General features: G+C 50.8%; 1 protein-coding gene across 2 annotated transcripts in view; it reads right to left on the reverse strand.

Annotated features, from left to right (window-relative positions):
• The window catches only part of Col26a1 (collagen type XXVI alpha 1 chain), a 135,711-nt gene that overhangs the window by 11,910 nt on the left and 97,458 nt on the right, over positions 1 to 26,343 (reverse strand). For both annotated transcript variants that reach the window (XM_085836333.1, XM_085836332.1), the window contains exons 4-6: positions 10,842 to 10,903; positions 3,139 to 3,295; positions 462 to 560 (exon numbers count right to left, since the gene is read on the reverse strand). In XM_085836333.1, the coding sequence (XP_085692459.1) occupies positions 462 to 560; positions 3,139 to 3,295; positions 10,842 to 10,903 (318 nt within the window). The remainder of the gene's footprint in view (positions 1 to 461; positions 561 to 3,138; positions 3,296 to 10,841; positions 10,904 to 26,343) is intronic.

Consider the following 26,343-nt stretch of genomic DNA (forward strand, 5'->3'; position numbering starts at 1 on the left):
AGTCTCCAGGCCTACAGTCCTCCTGGGAGGTCAGTGGGACATCTTCCTCTTTCTGGCACAGGGACAGCAGAGAGTGGACATGACAGAGTTAGGAGTGGGATCAGCACGGGCTCCAGCCAGATGTCTTGGGACTCGGGAGTAGTTTAACTCTGGAGCAAGGACAGAGGGTGAGCCAGCCCTGAGCAGGCATTGAAGCTCTGCAGTGCGCAGGGGATCATGGGATTCCTGGATGGGGTTCCAGGTGCTTGGAACAAACCCCTGGGCCTTAGCAGCGCCATCCCCACCCCAAAGGTCCCAGTAGACTCTTGTCCTGCAGCACCTCTGAGATTGGGGAGAGGAGAAAGGTGAGAGGGAAGTAATAAATTTGGGGTAACAAGCAAGATTAAGGTACACAAAAATGCCACCCATGCCCAGGTACAAAGCAAACTCCTGTCTCCACTCCAGGGGACAGGGCTCCTTACCTGGAGGTCCCACTGGGCCCTTCTCCCCTGTCTGGCCCTGTTCACCTTTGGAACCTGGAGGTCCTGCAGGCCCAGGTGGTCCCATCTGTCCTGGAGGTCCTGAGGAGAGAATTATGGGAGAACACTGTGGACTCAGATGCCATAGAGGCTCCAGTTCTGGTCACATGGGTTGTGTGCTCAGATGAGTGATAGGCAGGGATTCTACCACTGAGCCACACCCCCAGCCCCTCCCTGGGGGATTCTAGGCAGGGGCTCTACCACTGAGCCACGCCCCCAGCCCCTCCCTGGGGGATTCTAGGCAGGGGCTCTACCACTGAGCCACGCCCCCAGCCCCTCCCTGAGGGATGCTAGGCAGGGGCTCTACCACTGAGCCACGCCCCCAGCACCGGGTGTACTGGTCACGAGAGTTGAGAAGCTGTCTTTCCCTGTCTGTGATCCCAATGACTGAGTTTGTTTTCCCCTTTTGGGTAAACTGAGCCGCAGAGAAGCATGGCCTTCCACTGCCAGCCGCAGAGTCAAACTGTAGCTTGTTTTTTCCACATCCTTTCTTCCTGCTATCTTCTTGCTCATGGTCCAGAACTGCAGTTGTGGCAGCTGAGCCCAACCTTCCCTGAGGGTCTGAAGGGTCAGGCCTTCCCCCTTGAATCACTATCTCTTGAAATATTCTGGAGGCCTGAGTGTGCCACCACGGAGCAGGCCCAGTTATCCCAGCCCTGAAGAGTCTGAGGCAGAAGAATAAAAAGTTCAAGGCTAGCCTTGGGTGACATACTTTGTCTTACTGCTAAGTCATCTGAGGGCCGTGTATGTAGCACAGCATTTAAAATTGCATTTGACTCTGGTCTGTGAGGCAGAGCTGGAGATTCTCTAAAGAATCTCTTGCTGGAAAATCTCAAGGAGGCAGGAAAACGCAGGAGTCACCATTAGTGGGGTGTTTCTGCCACCTGCTGGCCACTCCTGGAACTTCACTTTCTCTGATAAAGTTCCAATCAAGAGCATCAATGAATGAGTTTTGAGACTTTGTAACACAGTAGATTTGGGGCCTGGGATCAGGGGCGTGTGTGTGAACTCTAGAAGTGAATCTTAGGGTTCATTAAGAGAGGAGAAAGAGGGGACTAGATCATATTCCCAGGACCTCCAGGCACTTACCTAACTTGTCTGAGTTTTAGTGGCTATCTCTAACTTGTTCGTTCACATGCTTTGATTTAAGTTGGGAATGACACGTACAGCCAGGCATGGCTGCCTGCACTTATAATGCGGCACTGTTGGAGCGGGGTAGCAGAGAAAGAGGGATCGTGAGGGCTTGCTAGCCTCCAGCCTAGCTCCAGGGTCAGTGAGGGTCAGGGTCCTGTCTCGGGGAATAAGGTAGAGGACACATGATGCAAACTTGTGAATTTATCAAAATATCTAGGGGGGACACAGTGGGGACAGTGACCCATCTTGAAGGACGTCTCACCCCCACATCCACCACCACCACCACCATCACCATCACCATGGTATACAACCTGAGGCCAGCACTATCTAGGTATATTAGTTAGCTCGGTCAGTTAGACACAGCCCTGGGTCAGCTGACAAGCTAGTCTCGGCTGTGGAAAACACCTAGATAGGATTGGCCTGGGGCATGTCTGTGATGGATTATCTTAGGTTGATTGCTGTAGGAGGGCTCAGCCCACTGTGAGGTGGCACCGTCCCAAGGCAGGTAGTTCTGGGTCGTTTAAGAAAACTAGGTAAGTGTGGGGCTGTGGGTGACCCAGCAAGCAACACTCCTCCATGAGCTTTGCTTCCAGTTTCTGTCCTGACTTCCCTCAGTAGTGGACTGATGTATAAGCTGAAATAAGCCCTTACGTTCCCTAAGCTGGTTTTGGTTTAGATTGGGTCATCAGGTAACAGAAGGGACCCCAGGACAAGCAGGCATGACAACTGCAACTGTGCTGGCCATGGACATCAGCGGCACTCTGCAGCCCGGCCACAAAGCCTGGACCTCTGAGGGGAGTCTACAGGAAGGTCTTTTTATTTTTGCTCTTGAAAAGAAGCCAGGGATAGTGGCCCAGGTCTAAATTTTAGCACACAAAAGGCTGAAGCAGGAGGACCAGGAGTTGGACAACAGAGCTCAAAATGGATCTATGGGGCTCTGTGTGTCTTAGGAACAGCTGCATGCTTCCAGGGCTTGCTTTTTTCCTTTTTATTTATTACCATCCTGAGAGATGAACACAGGTCCTCACACATACCAGAGGCTCTATCATTGAACCACGCCCCAGCCCCTCCCTGGGGGATTCTAGGCAGGGGCTCTACCACTGAGCCACACTCTCAGCATCTTTTATACTTTGAAACAGGATATGGCTTTGCTAAGTTGCTTAGGCTGGCCTTAAATTCACTCCATGGCTCAGATGGACTTTAAACTTATCACCCACCAGGTTCAGACTCCCAGGTAGCTAGGATCACAGACGTATGCTACCAGTACTGGCTAGATCGTTCACTATTTTAAAGAAGAATGTAAAATTCTAATGTTATGCTTAATTTACCTTTTTTTTTTTTGTAATTAGTTCAAGTTTCAACACACTACATGAGCAAATTAGACCCAGGAGGGCAGGGTGTGGCCTATATGTAGAGGCCCTGGGTGCCCACTGCCCACTCTGACCTCACTCCCTGGCCAGATTCCTCCCCTGTGGGTCCTTCTCACCAGCTGGACCTGTGGGTCTTCTCCTCCGGGGCCCTGGATGTGCGATGGGAATGGCGTCTGGCAGGAAGTCCTCGTTCCAGGTTGGTGGGGTGCTCTGCGGGGGTGGCAGGTCATTGTCTGGACCTGAAGGCTGCTCAGCTGCTTCCAGCAAGAGGACCTGGCCAAGGAAGGGTGGACTGTCAGGCCTTAGCCAGCCAGGACAAGGACAGGCAACAGATAAGAGTGGGGCCCAGATACACAGTGGAGTATTATTCAGCCATCAAGAAGAAGGCCATTTGCAGAGAGATCATTATGTTAAGCAAAATGAAACAGACTCAGAAAGACAAATGCTGCATATTTTCTCTCACAGTCAGGATCTCCCCACCCCTTCTCTCTTGAGTTGAATACAATTAAGATTACATGGAAAATGCAGTGCCCACTTTTAGACAACTTGGTAAAAAGAATGGGCTGGCGAGATGGCTCAGAAAGTAAAAGAGCTTGTCACCAAAACTAATGACCTGAGTTCAATCCCCGAGACCCCACACAGTAGAAGGAGAGAGCTGACTCCTGCTTATTGTCCTCTGACCTTCAAATGTGTGCTGTGACATGTGTGTGCCCCTATGACACATTCACACACAAAAATAGACAACATGTAAAAGAAAAGCTGGGCATGATGGGAACACCCATGTGTCCAGTGTTTGGGAGGTGGTGACAGAAGGATTAAGAGTTTAAGAGTTCGAGGCCAGCTGAGGGATATATATAGGAGTTCAAGGCAGCCTGGGCTACACGAGACATTGTGTGTGTGTGTGTGTGTGTGTGTGTGTGTGTGTGTGTGTCAGTGTTGCTGTTGTTTGAGCAGAACAGGGTCATGGGTATGCAGGGACACATGACATGACCCCTGATGGTCACTGAGACCAGTTGTCCGCCGCTCATGGTGAGTTATGCCTTTCAGCAGGGACGCTGTCCTTTGGTAGGTACATCTCTGTCCTTCCTTCCACATCAGAAGTTTCATGACTCTCAGGCAGCACTTTCCAGACCATCTGGTTCATTTGTAGCCATTTGTCACTATGACTGAATGACAGTGAGCCCCACCCTCTTCACTGACACAGAGAGACTGTGAGGCGTGCACCCTGTCCCCTCTTTCCGTGGCTTAGTGTGTTCAAATTCTTTCACTGGGGAATAATCATGAATGGACACATGGACAGAAAGATAGAAGGATGGATGGATGGATGGATGTTTAGAAGGATGAATGGTTGGTTGAACGGACAGATGGACAGACGGATGGACAGACAGATGGACAGTTGGATGGATGGGTGGGTGGACAGACAGACGGATGGACGGACGGACGGTTGGATAGATGGGCGGATGGATGGATGGATGGACGGATGGATGGATGGATGGATGGATGGATGGATGGATGGATGGGTGGAGGAGTCAACAGGTGGTAGATGGACAGGAAAGAAAGGTATACATGGCCTGTTTCGGTGCTCTTGGCATCTCTTGGCACTAAACTGAGGCAGTGGCTCTCAGTACCCCATGCCCTGCCATCTCCTCTCAGTAGAATTGGGGCTCAAAGATGGCAAATACAGGAAGCCTGTACCTGGAACTCTTTCCCTTGATTCAAGTTTTCAAGTAATGTATGGAAACACCGTAATGAAACCCATAGCTTGGCACGCTGACTCTTTTGGAGTTTTTGTTTTTATTTTATGTATGTGAGTATCTGGCCTGCATGTCTGTCTGTGCACCATGAGGTCAGAACAGAGCATCAGAAGCCCTGGAACTGGAGTTGCAAGCTGTGATGTGGGTGCTAGGATCCGAATCTGGGTCCTCAGAAAGACCACTGCGTGCTCTTAATGCTGAGCTATTTCTCCAGCCCTTTTGTGTGCCAATTAACAACAACAACAACATAAAAATTCCAAAACCCAGTGGGCCCTAGCTGTTCCTGAAGTGCCCATCAGAGGGCGCTGTGTACCTGGGCTGAACACAGGACAACCCCTGCTCTGGGAGGCAGGCTTGGAGTCTGATGGGTCCTAGGGCAGAGGGGTACATCTGGGAACCCCGTTACTCCCCCTGATGCTGGCAATCAATGGGCCAAACGGCTGTTTTCTCTGTCCTGGGTCCTGGCTAGCCTGAGGTTTCATGGGAGGTATGTGTGCCTTTCCAATTCAGCTACCTGGGGCTCCTCTCCACCTGGCGCTAGGGCCACTCAGCTAAGCCACTCTCTTTGATCCTTGAGTCAGGAAGGTTCTGTGCATTTTTCTCATATATGACCTGGAAACCAAGACTCAGAGACTGTACTTAACTCCTCTGAGGTCACCCAGTGAGTGGGTGGTCAGACTAGGATCTCAGCCTCGGATCTCCTGACACCCTGCCCACCAGGTTTCCTACCAGAAAGGGAGGGTTCAGAATCCTGCCCCAGCCTGTGGCCTTCCCAGAGCTCGGGCGACTGCTGGGATGCTGCCGCAGCAGAGGGGAAGGGAAGTAACTTAACGGAAGGAATGTGCATCTGAGGGTGGCATGGGATGGGTGACTCAGCACAGTAGATGCGAGCATGGCGTGACAGGGACCTCAAAGCCCGAAGCCTCTGTTAGGGATGGGGGAAGAAAGCTGCTCCCCAGTTTTGCTTGGTTACTGAGAACAGAGCTGTGTTGTCCATTAAACAAGGTCAGGCTTGGGGTGCAGCTGATAAGAACTATATCCCAGCATCCTCCAGGGATCTAGAGATGAGCAAGGAGACAATTCTCAGGTACCTGAAGCTAAAGTAAGGCCATGTCGGAGGATGTGTGTGTGTGTGTGTGTGTGTGTGTGTGTGTGTGTGTGTGTGTGTGGTAGGGTGTGGAAGGGTGGTGCTGTGGGGGAGGTAAGATTGGTGGGGACCAGGACAATCATCAAGTCAGAGGGATCCCAGAAGAAGTGTCTACCCCATACCACTAAGGATTGACCAAGGTATTCTTCCTGCTAAGTTCTGGGCTTCCTCAAAGGGACCCTGCCCCCAGCTCCTTGGCTGACTCCTTCTGGATGCTTCCACTTGGCCACCATGGCCCACAGAGCCCACAAACCAAGGCAGAGGTGTCCCAGCCTCCGTCAAACCTGAATCTGCCTCAGCCTGAGCCCCTGCACTCCTGGCTCGGCATGACTGATGTCCTAAGAGGGGAATCCATCTGTGCCCAGACTGAGCTTAACGGGGACACAAGTGGACACAAGTCCAAGAAAGCAGGAGCGTGGGCCGGTGCGCTGGCTCTGGGTTACCCCCTGAGCTTGCTGCCGAGCCTGCAGACCTGAATTTACCCCCTAGGGTCCACATGGAGGGAGAAAAGCGACTTCCACCAAGTTGTCTGTGCTTGCTCATACACACTGTGGCATGCGTATCTGCACTCATGACTATGTGCACACGCACGCGTGCACATGCACACACACACAAAATCAAGAAAAAGTAAAAAACAAAACAAAAAACCAGACTACAGATTTTCGGTGTCAGTGACCTGATGATGTCATCACAACCTGGTCCTTACTTTCCTCCATCAAGGGACCAGTGCATGCTGGGATTTGTGCAACTTTCACACGCAGAAACTTTTTGGGGTCCCTCCCCGTTCTTGTGGATTGTGAAGTGGGACTCAGGAAAGGAGAGGAGCCAGTGCCCTGCTGGCCTCTTGCCCATGCTGCCTGGGACAAAGGGAAGTCCACCCTAATGGCCACCTGTTCCCCCAACTTCCCCTTCATACCTTGCTCTAGAGCAGTGGTTCTCGGCCTTCCTGATGCTGGAGCCCTTTAACACCGTTCCTCGTGCTGTGGTGACACCCTCCCTCCCCAGTCATTTTCATTGCTACTTCATAACTGCAATTTTGCAATCATCATGTAAATATCTGTGTTTTCCAATGGCCTTAGGCGGCCCCTGTGAAAGGGTCGTTTGACTCCCGAATGGGTCGTGACCCACAGGTGAAGAGACACTGCTCTAGATCTTCCAGTTGTGTTGCATCTGTCGTGCGTGTCCCAGAGAAGGCTGGGGAAACGTAATTAGCGATCGATCATGGCAGTCTCTTTCTGCTTTGTCCAGTAGTCAGCTTAGCTGGTGACCTCTGCACAACCACACAGCCCAGCTAACAGCAGCCCTGTTAGTCTGCTGGGCTAACCCTTGTCTTTTCTATATTATTGATTTAGCGTGAGGATGGGACACTTTAGAACTCGAAGCATCACAGACACCGATTCCCTGGGGAGCCTGGGGGGGCGGGGAGTCTTAATGATCCTGGGTCCTTTGGTCACGGGACAAATCCCAAGACTGACAATTCCTGGATTTCCCATTTGAACAAACATACTTAGAGAATAAGCTCCTGTTGGCTGTGTGTCTGTCTGTCTTGAGCAACTTGATGCAAGTTTGTTTGTTTGTTTGTTTGTTTGTTTAATGACAGCTCTGTCTGTATATACACCTTCACGCCAGAAGAGGGCATCAGAGATGGTTGTGAACCACCATGTAGTTGCTGGGAATTGAACTCAGGACCTCTGGAAGAGCAGCCAGTGTTCTTAACCACTGAGCTATCTCTCTCCAGCCCTAACCACACAGTAGTCTTATCTGAGAAACTAGAAGTCTCAGTATCCAGGCTTCTGCCCTGTGGCTCTTAGGCAGGCTGCCTCAGCCAGGAGACACGTGAACACTGAATAGGCAGCTGGAAAATGGCGTGGGGAGGAGTCACGGCCCTCAGCCCTTACCTGAGCACTCACAAGTCTGTTTTAAGCAAGCTGGGCTGAGGAGTTGGGCTCTGCCCCAGGGTGGGCCCCAGGCTCCTCAAATTCAAGCTTTCTCCTTGGGCATCATATCCCGACACCACACCCCATCTTGGAGCTGGCTCTTTCACGGTATCCTGAGGTCCCTCCATCCCTCTGCCAGCCTGAAGGGCAGAGGGCAAGTTTTGCAGTTGTGACCTTTACTGCTGAGGCCCTATGTCCCAAGGAGAGTGAGAAATGGGGAGCTAGGGGTGGAGGGATTGCTCTTAGCCAGAGGGCATGTATGAGAGCCAGGTGCGAAGGAGGCAGCTGGCCCCCAAAAGCTGTGACTTGACACCCAGAATGCTGAACAGGAGCCAGGCCAAGCCGTCAGATTTTCCTCTGTGCCAAACTCTACCAGAGCTTTGGAAAATGCCCATCGGATCAACCTCCCTCCCCTGCTCTGAAACCTTAGGGGCAGGAGTTTGTCCCAGCCTCTTCCCCAGCAGCCTGCTCACCCTTACTAAGCTCTCCACCCCACACACCCCCAAGTCTCCAGAGAGATGCTGACTCCAGAGAAACAGACAGCCCCTCAGCTCTCAACAGTGTGCTGGGCCTGGGCTGGAGACCCTGGCTGCTTGCATAGTGGTCTGAGTACAGTAAACTGTACATTGTCCTGGGGCCTTGAGTACACTAAATTTTGCATATTCCCCCACAACCTGTCCTTAATGTTTTTATTTGTGTGTGTGTGTGTGTGTGTGTGTGTGTGTGTGTGTGTGTGTGTGTGTGTGTAAGGTGTGATGGGATACACTTGTAGTCAGAGGACAGCTTGCAAGGGTTGGCTATCAGACTTGGAAGCAAGTACCCTTATCCACTGAGCCATCACATCAGCCCATCTTTTCTTTCTAAGTATGTATATATGTATGTATGTATGTATGTATGTATGTATGTATGTATTATGCATGTATGTATTCATTTATTCCTTTTTTTAAGATAGGGTCTTGTTATAGCTCAGGCTTAATATTCTTTCCTTCCTTCCTTCCTTCCTTCCTTCCTTCCTTCCTTCCTCCCTCCCTCCCTTCCTTCCTTCCTTCCTTCCTTCCTTCCTTCCTTCCTTCCTTCCTTCCTTCCTGACAGTCTTGCTATGTAGCTCTGGCTAGCCTCAGACTCACAATCCAGAGTGCGGGGATGACAAGGTTAGGGTCAGGGGCGCCTTCCATTCACTTGTCCTCCAGGTATGCTCAGCATTCCTATTTCTGTGCACACATGTATGTGAGGGCACACACACATGTATGTGAGGGCACACACACATGTATGTGAGGGCACACACACATGTATGTGAGGGCACACACACATGTATGTGAGGGCACACACACATGTATGTGAGGGCACACACACATGTATGTGAGGGCACACACACATGTATGTGAGGGCACACACACATGTATGTGAGGGCACACACACATGTATGTGAGGGCACACACACATGTATGTGAGGGCACACACACATGTGTGTGGAGGTCAGAGGATGATCTCAGATGTGTCTTAGGCCCTGCTCACCTTGGTTTTTGAAACAGGGTTTCTCTCTGGGACCTGGGGCTCACCGAGTACACTAGGCTGGCTGGCCAGTCAGCCCCTAGCACCCTCCTGTCTCCACCTCCCAGCCTGGGGTTAGAAGTGTACACTGCCATGCCTAGCTCTTTCACACGGGTGCTGGGAATCGAACCCAGGCCCCCAGGCTCACAAGGCAAGCGCTTTGCTGACTGAGCCCGATCCCCAGCCGGCACCACTTGAATTTTGACTCGTGTGGAGCTCAGATGAATCCTGCCTATCCCTGCTAGCTCTTCCTAGACAGCCAAGCCACTGCAGAAGTCCCCATTCCTTTAAAAGGTTCTGTCACCTCAGCAGGACACCCCCCCCCCCAGGCCCTTCTTGCTCATCACCCAGCCCGCTGGGTGTGTAGAATCAGAGTATGTCCCTATAAGGGACATGCTACAGGCACCTTTGATCCCGCCCCCTGCTTTCTGGCCACAGAGGCACTGTATTCCAGGATGGCAGCAGGCCAGGCCATGGGAGAGCAGATTAACTCTGAGGAAACCTCATCCAGTGGAGAAGGAGCAAGCCGCTCCCTGGCTTTGGAAGGTCCCAGGTAGGTAGACTTGAGCGTGTGCTCTACAGCGCCCCCTGGAGGAACTAAAAGGGAGAGTCTTGTCCCCTGGAAAGGATACTCTACCCTGCTGAGCTGCCTGGAAGGCTGTAGTAGTATACTGTCACACGAACTGTGCTGGGGGCTTTGGTGAGGCTTTGAGCCATTTCTGTTCCTGTAAGTAAGCCTTCACGCATATTCCTGTGAATAACCCCAACAAAACTCGTTGCCCACCAAGTTGCACTTTGGTGGTATCTGTACTTTGGCTTGATGTCTGCTGTGTCTCCCCAGGACGTCTTGTCACACAGCCCTCCCCCCACCCCCACCCCCGCCCAGTGGAACCACAGTGTGGAGCCCCAAGGCCTGTGCAGGTACCCAGCCAGTGAACACACCTGTCCCTGTCCTATGCATGGGTTTCCCTGTGCCCTTCCTTGCCCTTTTGAGGCCAGGCCTCAAGCCACAAGTCCTCTGTCCCTGGGGTACCCACTGAGGACCTGGCCTCTGGCTGGCTGTCCCTCCTCCAAGTCTCTTACTCAGTTTCCTGTGCCCAGTCCCAAGCAGGTCCTTAACTGGGGAAGAGCAGCTTTGGAGAGACGGTGACTGACTTCGCTGAACCAGCCTCCCGCATGCCTTGGAAGGATAGTGCCCTAGATTGGCCACTCCCTGAGAATGTCACCCCCTTGTTCCTATCTCAGGAGGCTGGTCCATCTGAGGCTACACGGAGCCACGAAGGCTCAGTAGTTTTCAATGCCCAAGACCAGGCTGCTTAGGCTAGGCTGTCTCCTTGCAGAGGGGCTTCCTTTAGCCATATCCAGCATGTGCCACACGACCCTCCATCGCCATTCACGGTTGGCTCCCTAGGCCACCAAGCCAGTCTAACCTTGGCCTCCAGCGTGGTCAGCCGCTCACTCATGTCGCTAAGCCGGGTACAGTTCATACATTCTGAAAAGAGAGAGAGAATACAGTGAGGGTACAGTATAGATACCCAGGAGATGAAGCCTGGCATCAGGATATCCTCTAGTGACAGACAGGCAAGAAATTTCTAATAGTTTTTGCCTGGAAAACTCCTACCCATCCCTCAGAGCCCTATCCTTGAGGTCCACTCTCCTTTCTGCAACCTTGGAGACAGTCAGGAAGGACATGCTGGAGGTTGTGGTGTCTGATGGGAGGTCGAAAGGCCACACGGTGGTTGCTATGTGCTGAGACCCAGACAGGAAGAAAAGTAGGAATTAGCAACTCTTCTAGGGACTGGAGGAGGTGGAGTGGCCAGCACCCGATTCTCACACCAGGGTGCCTGCGAGATGAGTTTGGCAGCATCCGGAAGGACCTCAGAGAAGTGAAAGTTGGGTTTGCAGCTTTAAGGCTCCTTCTGCAGGCTAGGACAGGGCTCAGCTTGTAGGGCCCTTGCAGGGCATGCGTGGAGCCCTGGCTTCTACTTCCAGCACTGAAAACTGGGTGTGGTCCAGGCCTGGGATCCCAGCCGGAGGTGGGAGAGGAAGCAGGATTACCCCAGTTTAGGATTACTCCAGATCAAGTTCAAGGCCAGCCTTGGATATGGAAGACCTTGTCTAAAAACAAACAACAACCACACCCCCTTAAATCCCTCTGGTCTGTGCATAGCCACTCATACCAATGAATCCAGTACCTGAAAGGCTGAGTAGGAGAACCACCAAGAATTCCAGGCTAGCCTGGCCTACAGAACAACTTCCAGGCCAGATTGAGCTGCATAGCTAGACTCCTGCTCTCCCATGTGTGTGTGTGTGTATCTGTGTGTGTGTGTATCTGTGTGTGTCTGTGTGTGTCTGTGTGTCTATCTCTCTGTCTCCCTCTGTCTCTGTCCCTCTCTGTCTCTCTCTGTCTCTCTCTGTCTCTCTCTGTCTCTCTCTGTCTCTCTCTCTCTCTCTCTCTCTCTCTCTCTCTCTCTCACACACACACAAACACACACAGCCACCAGTCTGTGCTCCCCTAGGCCCTCACCTCCTCTGGACTTTAATTGTCTGTTTACGTCTGTCTCCCCAGACCAAAGCCCTTTAATGTGGAAAGGAGACATTCAAAGCCACTCCGGAGAGCTTTGATTGCTTCAGACCCCAAGGCTTGTCTCTCAGACTCTCTCTCTTTTCTTTCCCTAGTTCAAAGCTTAGATTCACAGGAACCTCCTTCTGGAGAAACAGATGCCCAGAGACTTGGGAGGCTTTGCTGTCTGACTCCATAGCTCCACCCACGTAGCTGACACAGGCTGCTGCTGAGAGGACGTGCAAGTGGCCTCCAGGAGGAGTGCAGAGGGGTGCAGAGGGGTGCGGGCAGTCCCGGTGTAATGCGTGTTAGGACGAAAGCACTAGTTCGTTCTCTGAGTGTGCACAGGCCAAGCTGGGCCACCTGCCCACCTGCCTGATGTGTCAATCAAAGTGTGCTGCACGCTTATAATCCAGTCCTGGGGTGGGGAGGGGGGGCAGGCGGAGAGACGAGGATGGAAAGTTCAAGGTCAGCCTGGGCTATATAAGCCTCTATCCAAGAAGTAAGGCCGGCGAAGTGGCTCAGTGTGCAAGCAGGAGGCCCTGCGTTCAAATCCCCAGAATGCTTGTAAAAGCCAGGTATAGGGCCAATGGGTTGGCACAGCAGCTAAGAGTGCTTTCTGCCAAGCCTGATGCCCTGGTTTGAACACAGGGATTTACACGCTAGCAGGAGAAACCAACTTCCACAAGTTGTCCTATGACCTCTGTGTGTGCATGAACACACACAAATATGTATATATATATATACATATATATATATATATACACATATACACACACATACGTACATACACATACATACATATATAAGAGAGAGAGAGGCATCATATGGGGGTGCTGTAATCCCAATAGCCCCAGTACTGTGGGGAGCACAGCCCAGTCAGGAAAACAGTGAGCTCCAGGTTCAGTGAGGACATCTGATGACTTCCGCTGGCCTCTGCAAGCATATGCACAGGTGCACAAATCTGTACACATGTGTCTACATGTGTTGCATGCATGCACATGCACTGAAATAATAGAACAAGAACAGAAAAAAAAATGCAAAAAGAAGACGAGCAATAATGAGAAGCAGAGAGGAGATCTGGCATGCGCAGTGGGGAGAGGAAAAAGGTCAAGCAGTCACGTGACTCAGAGTCGGCCTTTGCGCGCTTAGCTTAAGGGGAAGGGTTAGGGAAGGAAGGAGAGCCGGGTGTAATTAGCAGTTCTGGTCAAGGTGGGGTCTGGTTGGCCACTGTCTGGTTCCGCAGAGTGGTCCAAAGGAAGCTCTTGTTTGAGCGGAACAGGCTGATTCTCAGACGTGAGCTGCTCCAGCTCTAAGCTGCAGCCTCCTCTTCGTTAGTAACTGTTCATGTGGGCTCAGGCAGGGGCTTTGTCCCACATTTTTTCTGAAATACAAAGTGACTGTAGGTTTATGTTTTTTTTTTTTTTAAGATTTGTTTTATTTTCAACTATGTGTCTGTATGTATGACTGTGTGCGTGCGTGTGTCTAAGTATCCGTGTCTGTGTTTGTGCATGTGGATGCAGGTGCCCACAGAGGCCAGAAGAGGGCGCCATATCTCCTGACGCTGGAGTTACAGGAGGTTATAGCATGAGTTCTTAGAACTGAACTCTGTCTTTTACAAGGATGGCAAGCAAGTGTCCCTAACCACTGAGTCATCGCTCGGGCCCTGTGACTACAAGTTAACAATGACTGGAGCCTCTGCATGGCCTGGAACAGGAGAGTGTAGATGCTGACAGTAAGGAGCCCCATGACTCTAATCTCACCCTTCACTATGGATGGTGATTAGCTAGATCAGCTATCACCATGTTTTAGCTGGATGCCCCTGAGTGTTTAATGGACCTAGGAGCAGAGGTAGCAGCTGAACCAAAGTAAAGGATGAATGCAGGGTGAAGGCAGAGACACCAGGCCTGCTTCCAGCCTGCTTTTACTTAGTTGCCTTGGAGACCTGGGTGAGGAGTCTCTGCTTTTTAGCAAATGAAGTCCAAAGTATCCAACTTTTGGGTTGTCTTGCTTTTGAGATACTGAGGGTTGGACTAGAGTAAGTGCTCTACCACTGAGCCACGCCCCCAGACCCTCCCTTGGGGATTCTAGGCAGGGGCTCTACCACTGAGCCACGCCCCCAGCCCCTCCCTGGGGGATTCTAGGCAGGGGCTCTACCACTGAGCCACGCCCCCAGCCCCTCCCTGGGGGATTCTAGGCAGGGGCTCTACCACTGAGCCACGCCCCCAGCCCCTCCCTGGGGGATTCTAGGCAGGGGCTCTACCACTGAGCCACGCCCCTAGCCCCTCCCTGGGGGGGGGTGGGTTCTAGGCAGGGGCTCTACCATTGAGCTACATTTGTAGCCCCTTGCTGCAGGCTGGAGAAAGGGTGTAGGCAAGGGCTCTACCACCAGCAAACCCCATCCCAGGTCTCTTTGACTTTGTACTTTGAAACAAGGTCTCACTAAGTTGCTCAGGTTAGTCTTGAACTCATTCTGTAGTCCAGCCTGGTGTACAACTTTCCACCATTTGCCTCAGGCTCCAGAGTAGCTGGGGTGACAGGCGTGTGCCACCTGGCTCAGGTCTAAGCGTCTGTTACAGCAAGATTATGAGTACAGGAGAGTCGGGCTGTGCCCTCCATCCCAGCTCTTGTCCTCCAGGCTCAAACTAAAAATCCCTTAGCAAGAAGACTGACACCCGGCCCACCTCCAGCTCCCAGCCCTCTTGACTCATTAGAAGGAACTCTATGTCTTGCATGGAGCGCTCCCCTCACCTCTCTCTCTTTCTCTCTCTCTCTCTCTCTCACACACACACACACACACACACACACACAATCCCTCCCTCCTACCCCAGCCTGCTCCACATCAGTGGTTTATAAACAAGTTTTAGGAACAAGGACTCTCTTTCGCCTCTCCATAAAACCCTGTCATTCCGATACATAAAACAGATTAAAGACGGAAGGGTAAACACTGACTATTAACACAAGGAGAGGAATGAGAAATGTGTACAGTATCCAAGGTGGGAACCAGACAGGACTTTACAAAGGAAAAGCAAGAGGGGGAGGTGGGTTTTTTTTCTGGTTAAATGTGGTAGATTGAATGCACATGTCCTCTAGAGGGGAACTGGAGGTAAAGAAACAAAAAAGGCACAGAGAGAAAAGGCAGAGGTTACCTCAGCAGATGCCTGCGCCAGTAAGCCTCTCCTGAGATGGAATGCAGACAGGCCATCCGTCTCATCCTGGGAAACCAGGAGCCAGGAGGTCAGGTCACAGCCATTAGACCCTGCTGCGGTTGGAGCAGAGAGCAAAGGGTCCTCTGAGGGATGGGACCAGCCAATGGGACCAGCCAATGGGGCCAGCAAAAAAACAAAGGGCCATGGACACTGGAGCTCAGGGAGGGTCACTGATGAAACACTGGGTTCTGAGAGACCTGCCTCTTGCATGTGCGTGTTTGTGTGTGTGTAAATAAATAGGTCTGCAGCATGGGGGAAGGGGGACAGGAGGAAAGGGGGCCCAGAGAACTCCCAATGTCCCTTAACAGAATGGGCAAGAACCAAAAGGAACACAGGACCATCTGTCCACCACTCCAGTCCTGTCTTGTGTCCTCTTCACCCAACCCTTATCTATCCTACACTGAAGGCCCATGCCCACCCATCCCTATTCCCCATCTATGCTTAACTAATTCCCCACACACCCCAACTCATGCCCCACCAACCCCTAACCCATCCCCCACCCATCACATATCCATCCCCCACCCACCCCCAGTCCATGCCCCATCCACCCCTAGCCCATGACCCCTACCCCCACCCCAGAGAGCCATCACAAACAGCCAGAAGGCCACAGTGGACCTGGCTTGGGTAAACCAGTGCCTTGGCCCTCCCAGGTATCTGGGCAAAGGGCACATTCCAGAGGCTTTTTTTTTTTTTTTTTTTTTTTTTTTGGTTTTTCGAGACAGTGTTTCTCTGTGTAGCCCTGGCTGTCCTGGCACTCACTTTGTAGACCAGGCTGGCCTCGAACTCAGAAATCCGCCTGCCTCTGCCTCCCAAGTGCTGGGATTAAAGGCGTGCGCCACCATGCCCGGCTCTCCAGAGGCTTCTAAAGGTTTCTAGGGGCTGTTTCCAGGGTCTGGAGCAACAAATAAGACCCTTTGCGGGGGGCAAGGGTAGCTGAGGGAGGGAGCCTTAGGGACCTGTTTCTGGAAATGTGTTAGGCCCAGCCCAGTCTGCTCAGGCTCTCCATTTGGCAGGTGCGCAGTGGCTTGGCCCTTGGAAGATACTGGGCGGGTGAGGCTTGTTCCGCATCCCAGTCTCAGTGGGGGTGTCTTAGTGGTCCAACCATCTTGGATACCCCACGGCACCAGCCCAAGCAAGCCTTGCACATCTGGTTGGTTTATAGCTCCCCTGGAATATGTCACCAGCAGGCAGTTAAAGCCAGTTTGTTTAACTTGTTCTAATTACTAAGCCGCGTAGGTGGGGCTGGTCCTGTCCCCTGACTCTGGGACCTGCCCAAAGACATATGTGCCATGCTCTGGGCCTTGATGGGCCTAAGTAAGATGCAGGCCTCAACTTTGGGGATTCTGAGAGGTTTTAGCCCATCCTGACTACACCACAAGGCAGGCCAGGAGGACAGGACATTCCCAGCACTGGGGCGTAGATAATCTGCTGATCCCGAGAACCAGACGTGCTCCAGGCGGGGCAGGGGAGGTGCTCCCAAGAACCATACGTGCTCCAGGTGGGGTGGGGGAAGTGCTGTGTCAGTAAAGTGCCTGCCTTACAGGTATGAGGACCCCAGGGGGCCCCTAAAAAGACAAGCACGAGGGTGGAGCCGTTGGTGGGCCTCTGGGATCCACTAACTAGTCACCCAGTTTACCAAACCTGCTAGTTCCAGGTCAATGAGAAGCCTTGTCTCAAAGAATAAAGTGGCTCGTTGTGGGTCACGCTAGTAGGAGCTGGCGAGGTAGAGGCAGGAGGATTGTGAGTTTTCAGGCCAGCAAGATGACTTCCTGGCTAAAGGTTGTTTACCTTTTCAATTCCCAGAACCCAAAATGAGGTGGGAGGAGAGAACTGAGCTAGAGAGGTGTCCTCTGACCTTCACGTGACCTCTAGCCTCCCCCGCCCCTGAGAGAGGGAGGGGCCAGGTGGCTAAGCTTGGTAGCACACATCTGTAGTTCTAGGACAGAACAATTACTGCAAATTGAAGCTAGCCTGGGCTACATAGTATGTTCAAGGCCAGCCTGGGCTACATATTGAGGCTTGAGCCTTCTCTTGCTCCCTGCAGGGCGACATCAGTTGCCTCATCTGTAAAATGGGTCCACATTGGATTAGACCCAGGGCCTCGGGCAGATTCCTGAGGTCCCCCTTCATCCACAGCTTCTCACTAACACCCTCTGGCTATCCACCCACAGCAAGATAGGAGTGGGCGTGTCCTTTTGCTACCTGCATTTGCCCGGCACTGCTGCTGCTGGTGGCTGTACTCTCAGAACTCAGTCCTCACCTCCCTGCATGAGGCTGGATTCCTGAGGGTGGGCTCTGAGAAAGGCTTTGTCGATAAGGTAGGAGTTGGCTACAGGAGTGAGTTTAAAGAGACAGCAGAATTTTACTCTGAGATGTTAGTCATAGATCCTAGTGGGCCATCTGTGGAGAGGGGCATCGGAACAGGCAGCGTAGAGCGGGCTAGTTTCCCCAGCATGACAGCCCGCAGAAGGTAGAGCGACCTGCCTTAGTTCATACATGAGGCTTCATCCACTCGCTGCATGGAGCCAGCTGTGCCCGGCTCAGGAGACTAGCTGTTGCTTTCAGCCACACAATAGTGAAGTGACTCCCTCCTCCTCCTCCTCGTTCTCCTCCTCCTTGTCCTCCTCCTCCCCCCTCCTCCTCTTCCTACCTCCCTCCCCCCTCTCCTTCCCACTCCTCCACCGTTGTCTCTGAGGACTTCCCTCTATTGGTCACCCTTGCTGAACAGCCTCCATGGCCCTCAGAAAAAAGCCCAAGTCGTGGCCAGGCTTCCGATTCCTGCAGATCCTCACAACCCTCAGCCACACTAAGGACGCCATGATGCCTTCAGATGGACTGTGCCCCTTCTCCTGGCTCACGCTCCTAGTAGCTGGACCACATCACCCTTTGGGCCACACTTCTCACTGGGACATGCCTCTTACAGATGAGTCACAACCCTACAGTAAAAGCCACATGCCTTCTTACTTGGACACGCCCTCCCCATCTGGGACACGCCCCCTCCACTGTGCAGACACTCCCTCTGGCTAAGCCACATTCCTCCCATTGGCATAAGCGCTCTCAACACCCAGCCATATCTCCTTCAGCCGAGCTTCACACCTCCTAGGATATACCCCTAGGCCATACCTCTTCCTTTGGGTCACAGCCCCTTCAGCGTTCCACCCCTTAGAGCTATGCTACATCTCCTCCCACTGGGATATGTGCTCTTACAGTTAGGTCGCACGCTCTTTCAGATGAGCCATGCTCAGTCTAATAGAACATGCCTTCTACGGCTGGGCCGCATCTCTTCCCGTTGGATCACACCCCTCCTACTGGCCACACCTCCTTACATCGTAGCCAAACCCCTCCCCTTCAGCTAAGCCTTGTCCCATTCAATAGAGCCGCACATCATCCTACCAAGCCCCACCTCTCAGCCCTTCTCTCTGAACCATACTCCATCCATTAAATCCGTTCAGGCCTCTGTCCTTCCCACATAGCTTATAGCTCTTCTTCAGGTGGCATCATGTGAGCTATTCCGAGTCTCCCAGCCTTGGCAACAGACAGTCCTCTGCTCTGCTCACAGTTAATCGTCATTCTTAGAAACGTCAGCTTTGGCCCAAGTAGAAAGACGCCATTGCCAAGAGGAGAGCAACGCTGCCCTCGGCAGTTGTCTGGACACAGAGTAGCTTCCTTCATCCATTATCAAAGCTCTAGGAGAGAAAAGCCGCAGGACAAACGCTAGGCTGCGCTGTGCGCACATGGTCCGTTCTGCGTTGCAGGGAGGGTGTGAAGAGAGAAGGTTCCCACTAGCTGTTAAAGCAGGAATCCTCACTCTAATAAGCCAGCACTTGCCCAGCAGGTGGCTCCCAGGAAAGGTAGCAAGGGCTCTGTCACAGTAAGACTCCTATCTGGGGAAACCCAGCAGCCCAAGAAAGCCGACCTGCCGACCTGCAGGAGTCATGATTGGGCAAGGCAGGACTGTCACACAGAGAAGCCCCAAGTTTTAAGAGGACAAGCCTGGCATGCCCAACGACCATCCGTCACACATAAATATGGTCCCTAAGATGGGAAACACGCAGCAAGAGAGCAGAACACAAATTCAGAACAGAGCACTAGTCAACAGAAGAAAACAAAAGCAAACAAAAACAAAGCATCAAACCAGCACTTCAAAATCCTAAAGCAAAAATCACAATGTTTTTCTGTGTATTCAGTACCCTTAGAGAGCTATGAGTAAGTACACACCGTTTCCCTGTTGTGATTGTTTTTTACATTTATTTGCTTTGTGTGTGCATCTGGGTGTGTGGGTACGGGTGCTGCACGCATGTAGAGGTCAAAGGATAACTTGCAGGAGTCTGTTCTCTCCATGTATGTCCTAAGGACTGGACTCGGGTTCTCAGGTGTAGTGCCAAGCCCCTTTACCCACTGAGCCAATTCTCGGGCCCTATGGTCATCACCTGGGAGACAGACATCTGCCTGTGGGGGATTATCATGACTAAGCTAGCTGAGGTGGAAAGGCCCGCATTGATCTTGGATGAGCCTGTTCCTTGGGCAGGAATCCAGGGCTGTATAAAAGAGAGATGGTGAACTGAGCCCTGGAAGATTCACTGCTGATTCCTAACTGCAGGTGGGATGTGAACCAGTGGTTTCAAGTTCCTGCTACCTTGACTTCTCTCCAGTAAAAAACAAAAAACAAAGCCCAATTCCCCCCATGTTGCTTTTGTTACAGCATTTTATCACATCAAGAGAACAAAAATGCACATTCAGAAGTGAACATTTTAAAAAGTTCAATAAAGGGTTGATATATAGGAATGTGTTTATAACATTATAAAGGGAAAGTGTGAAAACTGAAGAGAGAGAGAAACAACCTTTAAGAAGGCATATAATCGCAAAAATTCAGACTCTCGGAGGTAGAAAATAATAAATGTTTTCAAAGATAAAATGAAGCCTGTGGGAAATGTCATAACCAGGTTGGTGTTGGAATCCTAGATATCACCAAACAGCTGGAGTGGGGAGCAGAAGCCACCAGTGTTCTTTTGAGAAAGAGGATTTTCTGGCTAAGATCCTATACCCAGCACAACTATCACGAAAGATTTGAGCCTGGAATGAAGACCTTGGTTTTAGACACGCACATTCTAAAACATGTATCCACACCTCACGTGCCTCCTCTCAGAAAGATGGTGAAGGATGAGCATCGCCCAAAGAACAGAGCAGACTAGAGAGAAGAAAACACTAAACATGAATATGCAAAAGTTCGGCTTTGAACTCCAGAGCTGAGGATGACCTAATCCTCCTGCCTAGGTGCTGGAATTTCAGGTGTGTGCCACCAGGTGTGGTTTCTGCAGTGCTAGGGATGACACCCAGGCTTTATGTATCCTACCAATTGAGCTACAGCCCTGGCACCCACTTCCCTTTTTAAAAAGTTTAAAGCCTTGAAGAACTGACTTTTCCCCATAGATGATTTAATTTGGAATACTATTTTTGGTGTTGGCATTTAAACTCAGAGCTTCGTGTGGGCTTTGTATGTACCCTCCCACTAAGCTACACCCCCGCCCCCTGACACAATTGCATTTTTTAAATGGGAAAAATACCAGTGCTATATAAAGAGATGGACAAAATTGGATCTGTATTCTGTTTGTAATTATATAAAAGATGCATAGCCAGGGATGGAAGAAGAGGGGACAAACAGAAATAGTTGCATCAAAGTGGGCAGGTTTCCCCCTTGTTTTTATAGAACTTCTGGGTGATGTAACATCTTGGCTCAGTCTGCTGGTCTAAAAATAGGGTTGGCCATCTCTACCTCATTACAGTTGCTGTATGGGCTGGGGAGAAGTCAGGGGAGAAAGGGGTGTCTAATATCCCTATTTCCTCTCTTATCCCCCTCTCTCCTGTTTCTCTCCCCTCCCTCCCTTCCTCTTTCCCTTTCTCCCCTCCCTTCTGCCCCTCTCTCTCTTTCTAAGATAGGTTATCAATATGAAAGCCTGGCTGGTCTGAAATTCACTATATAAACCAGGCTGGCCTTGAACTCAGAGATGTCCCTATAATCCTTTTTCCTAATTATGTGTATCTACACATAGGTCTCTCTGAGGGTTTATTGCATGAGCACAGGTTCCTGCAGAGGCTAGAAAAGGGGTATCAGATTCCCCTAGAACTGAAGTTTAGGCTGTTATGAGCCACTTGATGTAGATACTTGGAATTGAACTCAGGCCCCCTGATTGATTCGGGAGGGCAGCCTTCTCTGCATGTTGCCACCCTTGGGTAGATGGCCAGCGTGCCCTGAGAACAAGTCAGCGAGCATCATTCCTCCGTGGATTCTGCTTCAGTTCCTGCCTCTACGTTCCTGCTTGAGGTCCCTTCATGAGGGAACTGCAAAGTGTGTAAACTGAAATAAAACATCCCTCCCCAGGTTGCTTTTGGTCATGATGTTTATCATAGCAATAGAAACTAGACTAGAGCATGCAGTATGTCATACTCCTAATCCTCTCTCTCTCTCTCTCTCTCTCTCTCCCTCTCCTTCCATTTGTTTTTTGAGACAAAGTCTTGTGTAGCCCAGGTTGACCTTGAACTCTTGCAGTTGAGAATGGCTTTGACCTCTGATCCTCCCCACTACTATGGAGTGCTGGGATTACAGTCACACCCTAACCACACCCTCTTCACATAGCACTGATGATGGATGCCAGAGTCTTTTACCTCTAAAACAAGCGCTCTACCCACAGAGCTGCATCTCCTAGACTTCAGTGTCAGCCTTGACTTTGACTCTGCCTCAGCCCCTGAGATGGTTGCAAAACTGTTTTTTAACACGGGTCTCTACAGGTAACCAGGACTCAGATATCCAGTCCGAGTTCCAACTCTGAGCTCCTAATCTGTGACTTCCCATCGTGGGCCTCCTGACACTCTGAGGACATCTGCCTGCTCAAGTGGATCTGGTGGCTTCTGACTGTCACGTTGCAATAAATAAAGCCCTGACTTCACATTGAGGAGGGAACATGGTAGGCTTTTAAGGACAACCATGGTGTCCTACTTAGAGTCACTATCACTGTGATGAAACACCAGGACCAAAGCAACTTGGGGAGGAAAGGGCTTACTTGGCTTACACTTCCACATTGCTGTTCATCATCAAAAGAAGTCAGGACAGGAACTCAGACAGGGCAGGAACCTGGAGGCAGGAGCTGATGCAGAGGCCATGGAGGGGTGCTGCTTACTGGCTTGCTGCCTATGTCTTGCTCAGCCTGCTTTCTTATAGAACTCAGGACCACCAGCCTAGGGATGGCACCACCCACAGTAGGCTGGGCCTTCTCCCCTCAATCACTAATTTTTAAAAAATGTCCTACAGGCTTGCCTACAGCTGGATGTTAATTGAGGCTTTTTTCTCAATTGAGGTTCCTTTCAGATGACTCTAGCCTGTATCAAGTTAACATAAAATTAGCCAAGACACATGGGGAATGGGGCTACAGCTCAGCAAGAAGAGTGCCCACCTAGGAAGCGGCACTATTTGGAGGCATGTTGGAGTAGGTGTGTCACTGTGGGTAAGGGCTGTTAAAGACACTCTTTCTAGCTGTCTGGAAACTAGTCTTTTCCTGTTTGCCTTTGGATGAAGATGTAGAACTCTTGGCTCCTCCTGCACCAGGCCTGCCTGGATGCTGCCATGCTCCTGCCTTGGTGGTAATGGACTGAACCTCTGAACCTGTCAGCCAGCCCCAATTAAATGTTGTCCTTGTAAGAGTTGTCTTGGCTAGGGTATCTGTTCACAGCAGTAAAACTCTAACTAAGACACGAAGCATCAAGAAAGTCCTTGGCTTTATTCCTACTGATGTATAAAAGAGGTGTAGTGGTATATGCTTGTAATCTCAGCACTTGAGAGGTGGAGACAGGAGGATCAGAAGTTCAAAGTTATTGACTACTGGGAAGGTTTAGGGACTTTGTGGGTTACATGAGACCCTCTCTCAAACAAAACAACAAAAATAGAGGCTAGGGAGATAGTGCTATCTAAAGTCTGTGTTGTCCAAATGTGGGGAATTTGATGTACCACGCCTCTGTAAAAAGCCATACACTGGTGATTGTAGTTCCAGCATTGGGGAGGCAGACTAGAGGTTCACAGGCAGTGTGCAGTCACTTTTGAATTATATATTATCTTATGTACTTATTATTTGTGTAGGGCTATACGTGTGTGTGTGTGTGTGTGTGTGTGTGTGTGTGTGTGTGTGTGTGATAGCATGAATATGGAGTTCAGAGGACAGATTACACGAGTCAGTTCTCTTCCATCCCGTGCGTCTGGGGATTGAAATCATGTCATCAGGCTTGGTAGCAAACACCTTTACCCACGGAGCCGTCTCACCAGCTCATGGTGCAACCACTGTTTTGGTTTTTTTTTTTTTGTTTTTTTTTTGTTTTTTGTTTTTTTTTTGTTTTTCGAGACAGGGTTTCTCTGTATAGCCCTGGCTGTCCTGGAACTCACTTTGTAGACCAGGCTGGCCTCGAACTCAGAAATCCACCTGCCTCTGCCTCCCAAGTGCTGGGATTAAAGGCGTGCGCCACCACCGCCCGGCGCAACCACTGTTAAAAAGACTTTTCTAATAGGTCTGACTATAAGCTAACTTGACTAACATGTCCAACAAAAGGAATACATACAATCATCAAAAGGCACACATGAGAATGTGTGTGGCGGTCCTGCTCATGGTAGCCCAAGTTACAAATAACCCTGATTTCTGGGCTTATAAGGATGTTCCATGACTAAAATGCTTGCCTCACAAGTATGAGGGCTCAGGTTTGGGTTCCGAGAACCTACATAAATGTGGATGTGGTAGTACACACATAATCCCAGCTCTCTTATGGCTCTCTTACCACTCAAACAAGGTGGATGATAAGAACCAGTTCCTGAGGTTGTCCTCTGACCTCCACTTATGTGCTCCATGGCACCATGTACTCAGACAGGAGAGAGAGAGAGAGAGAGAGAGAGAGAGAGAGAGAGAGAGAGAGAGAGAGAAAGCGAGCAAGAGAGACAGAGACAAAAAAGATTGATTCCCAAATTGGATGTCCAGCATGATGGTCTAGACCTGTAATCTCAGATACTTGGGAGGCTACTTGAATAAGAATGACCAGTGAGGGGCTGGGGGTGTGGCTCAGTGGTAGAACCCTTGCCTAGAATCTCCCAGGGAGGGGCTGGGGGTGTGGCTCAGTGGTAGAGCCCCTGCCTAGAATCCCCCAGTGAGGGGCTGGGGGTGTGGCTCAGTGGTAGAGCCCCTGCCTAGAATCCCCCAGGGAGGGGTTGAGGTGTGGCTCAGCAGTACAATCTTGCCATACAAACATGAGGACCTGCATTCTATCCCCTGACCCATGCCTGGTGATGCACATTTGTAATCCCAGAGATAAGTAGGTCCTTGGGATTCCCTGGTCAGTTAGCCAATCAGTCAGTTCTAAACTGGAGGAATACTGAGCTTCAAAAAAAGAAACAAAGGAATTTAAAAAAAAAAAAAAAAAAGGAATGTGCCTAAGGAATGACAGCCAAGGTTGTCCTCTGGACTTCTTGCACACACACACACACACACACACATCCACACACATCTGAGGAGCTGGTGAGATCGTTCAGGAAGAAAGGGTACATCTTAGTTGGGGGTTTCTATTACTGTAATGAAACTTGTAACCAAAAGCAACTTGAGAAGGAAAGGGTCTATTCAGCTTAGAGCTTTCATGAAGGAAAGTCAGGGCAGAAATTAAGGCAGGAACCTGGAGGCAGGAAGATGCAGAGGCTGTAGAGGATGCAGAGGCTGTGGAGGATGCAGAGGCTGTGGAGGATGCAGAGGCTGTGGAGGATGCAGAGGCTGTGGAGATGCAGAGGCTGTGGAGGATGCAGCTTACTGCTTGTTCCTCAAGGCTTGCTCAGCTGTTTAACTGTACAGTCCAGCCCCATCTCCCCAGGATTGACATCACCCGCTATGGGCTGGGTCTCATCAATCACTAATTAAGAAAATGCCCTGGGCTTGCCTACAGGTGGGCCTTATAGAGGTCTTTTCTCAATTGGTGGCTCTCTCTTCTCAGAGGACTCTAGCTTAGCTTGTGTAAAGTTGACAAAGTACTTGTTGACTAGTCTGATGTTGGGGGACAGAGAAATGCCTTCTTTGAGTAGTCCTTTGACCTCCACAGGTGAAGCCCTACCCCCCTCCCTCCACGCCCCATAAACTTAAGCGCCACATTTGAACAACAAAGGCCTTTGTGCAGCATCTTCCCAGGGTGCCCAACAGTTTAACTCATCCCCCTGGATCCTGCTCTGGCCAAACTGATCAGGAGGGAAGGTTGACAACCAACTTCCTTAACTCCTGGATCCTCAGTTGCTATGTCCATAATGAGGAAAATTCACTATGGAGAAGACCTTCCACTGGTTAGGAGTAACTGATGTGTGGAAAGTCTCGAATTTGAATAGTGGCCGACAAAGTGTGGAAATCCTGATCCCTCTTCTCCCCTCTAGCCATTTACAGTCTAGCAAGAAGGAATCGTTACAATTACCAAGCAAGTTACAACGTTTCAAAAAGTGCTTGCCCATGATCCACTCCTCCTGTAGCTGGAGAATTCTTTCAATTAATGCAAAGACAAGAAGCGAGACCACACCTCTCAGAAAGAGCAAATAAGTTGGAAATCCAAGGGCATGGAGAAAGTTCACAGCCATTAAGATCGCTTGCTGCAAGCCGGGCGTGGTGGCGCACGCCTTTAATCCCAGCACTCGGGAGGCAGAGGCAGGCGGATTTCTGAGTTCGAGGCCAGCCTGGTCTACAAAGTGAGTTCCAGGACAGCCTGGGCTACACAGAGAAACCCTGTTTCGAAAAACAAAAAAAAAAAAAAAAGATTGCTTGCTGCACAGTTTGAACCTGAGTTTGGTTCCTAGCATCTACACCAGTGGCTCAATCCCCTTGAACTCCAGCTCCAGAGACAACGCGTCCTCTTCTGGCCTTTGTAGGTACTGCATGCCTGCGCAAGCGCTCCCATACAGACACCCATGCATACTCATAATTATAAGGAAATATTTAAAACTAAGGTGGAGAGCAGTGTAGAAAGATGTCTATGTCATCTGCCAGTCTCCACCTACAAACAAACAGGAAGACTCAGAACAGGAAGACTCAGACAGCACGGCTCTCCTGGCTGTCGGGCTGTTGCCTGCTAGGTCAGCCCTGGCCGAGCGCTAAGCAAGACAGGTCA

This window comes from Mus caroli, unplaced genomic scaffold, assembly GCF_978045245.1.
Source record: "Mus caroli unplaced genomic scaffold, Mus_caroli_1 scaffold_4, whole genome shotgun sequence".
NCBI lineage: Eukaryota > Metazoa > Chordata > Mammalia > Rodentia > Muridae > Mus > Mus caroli.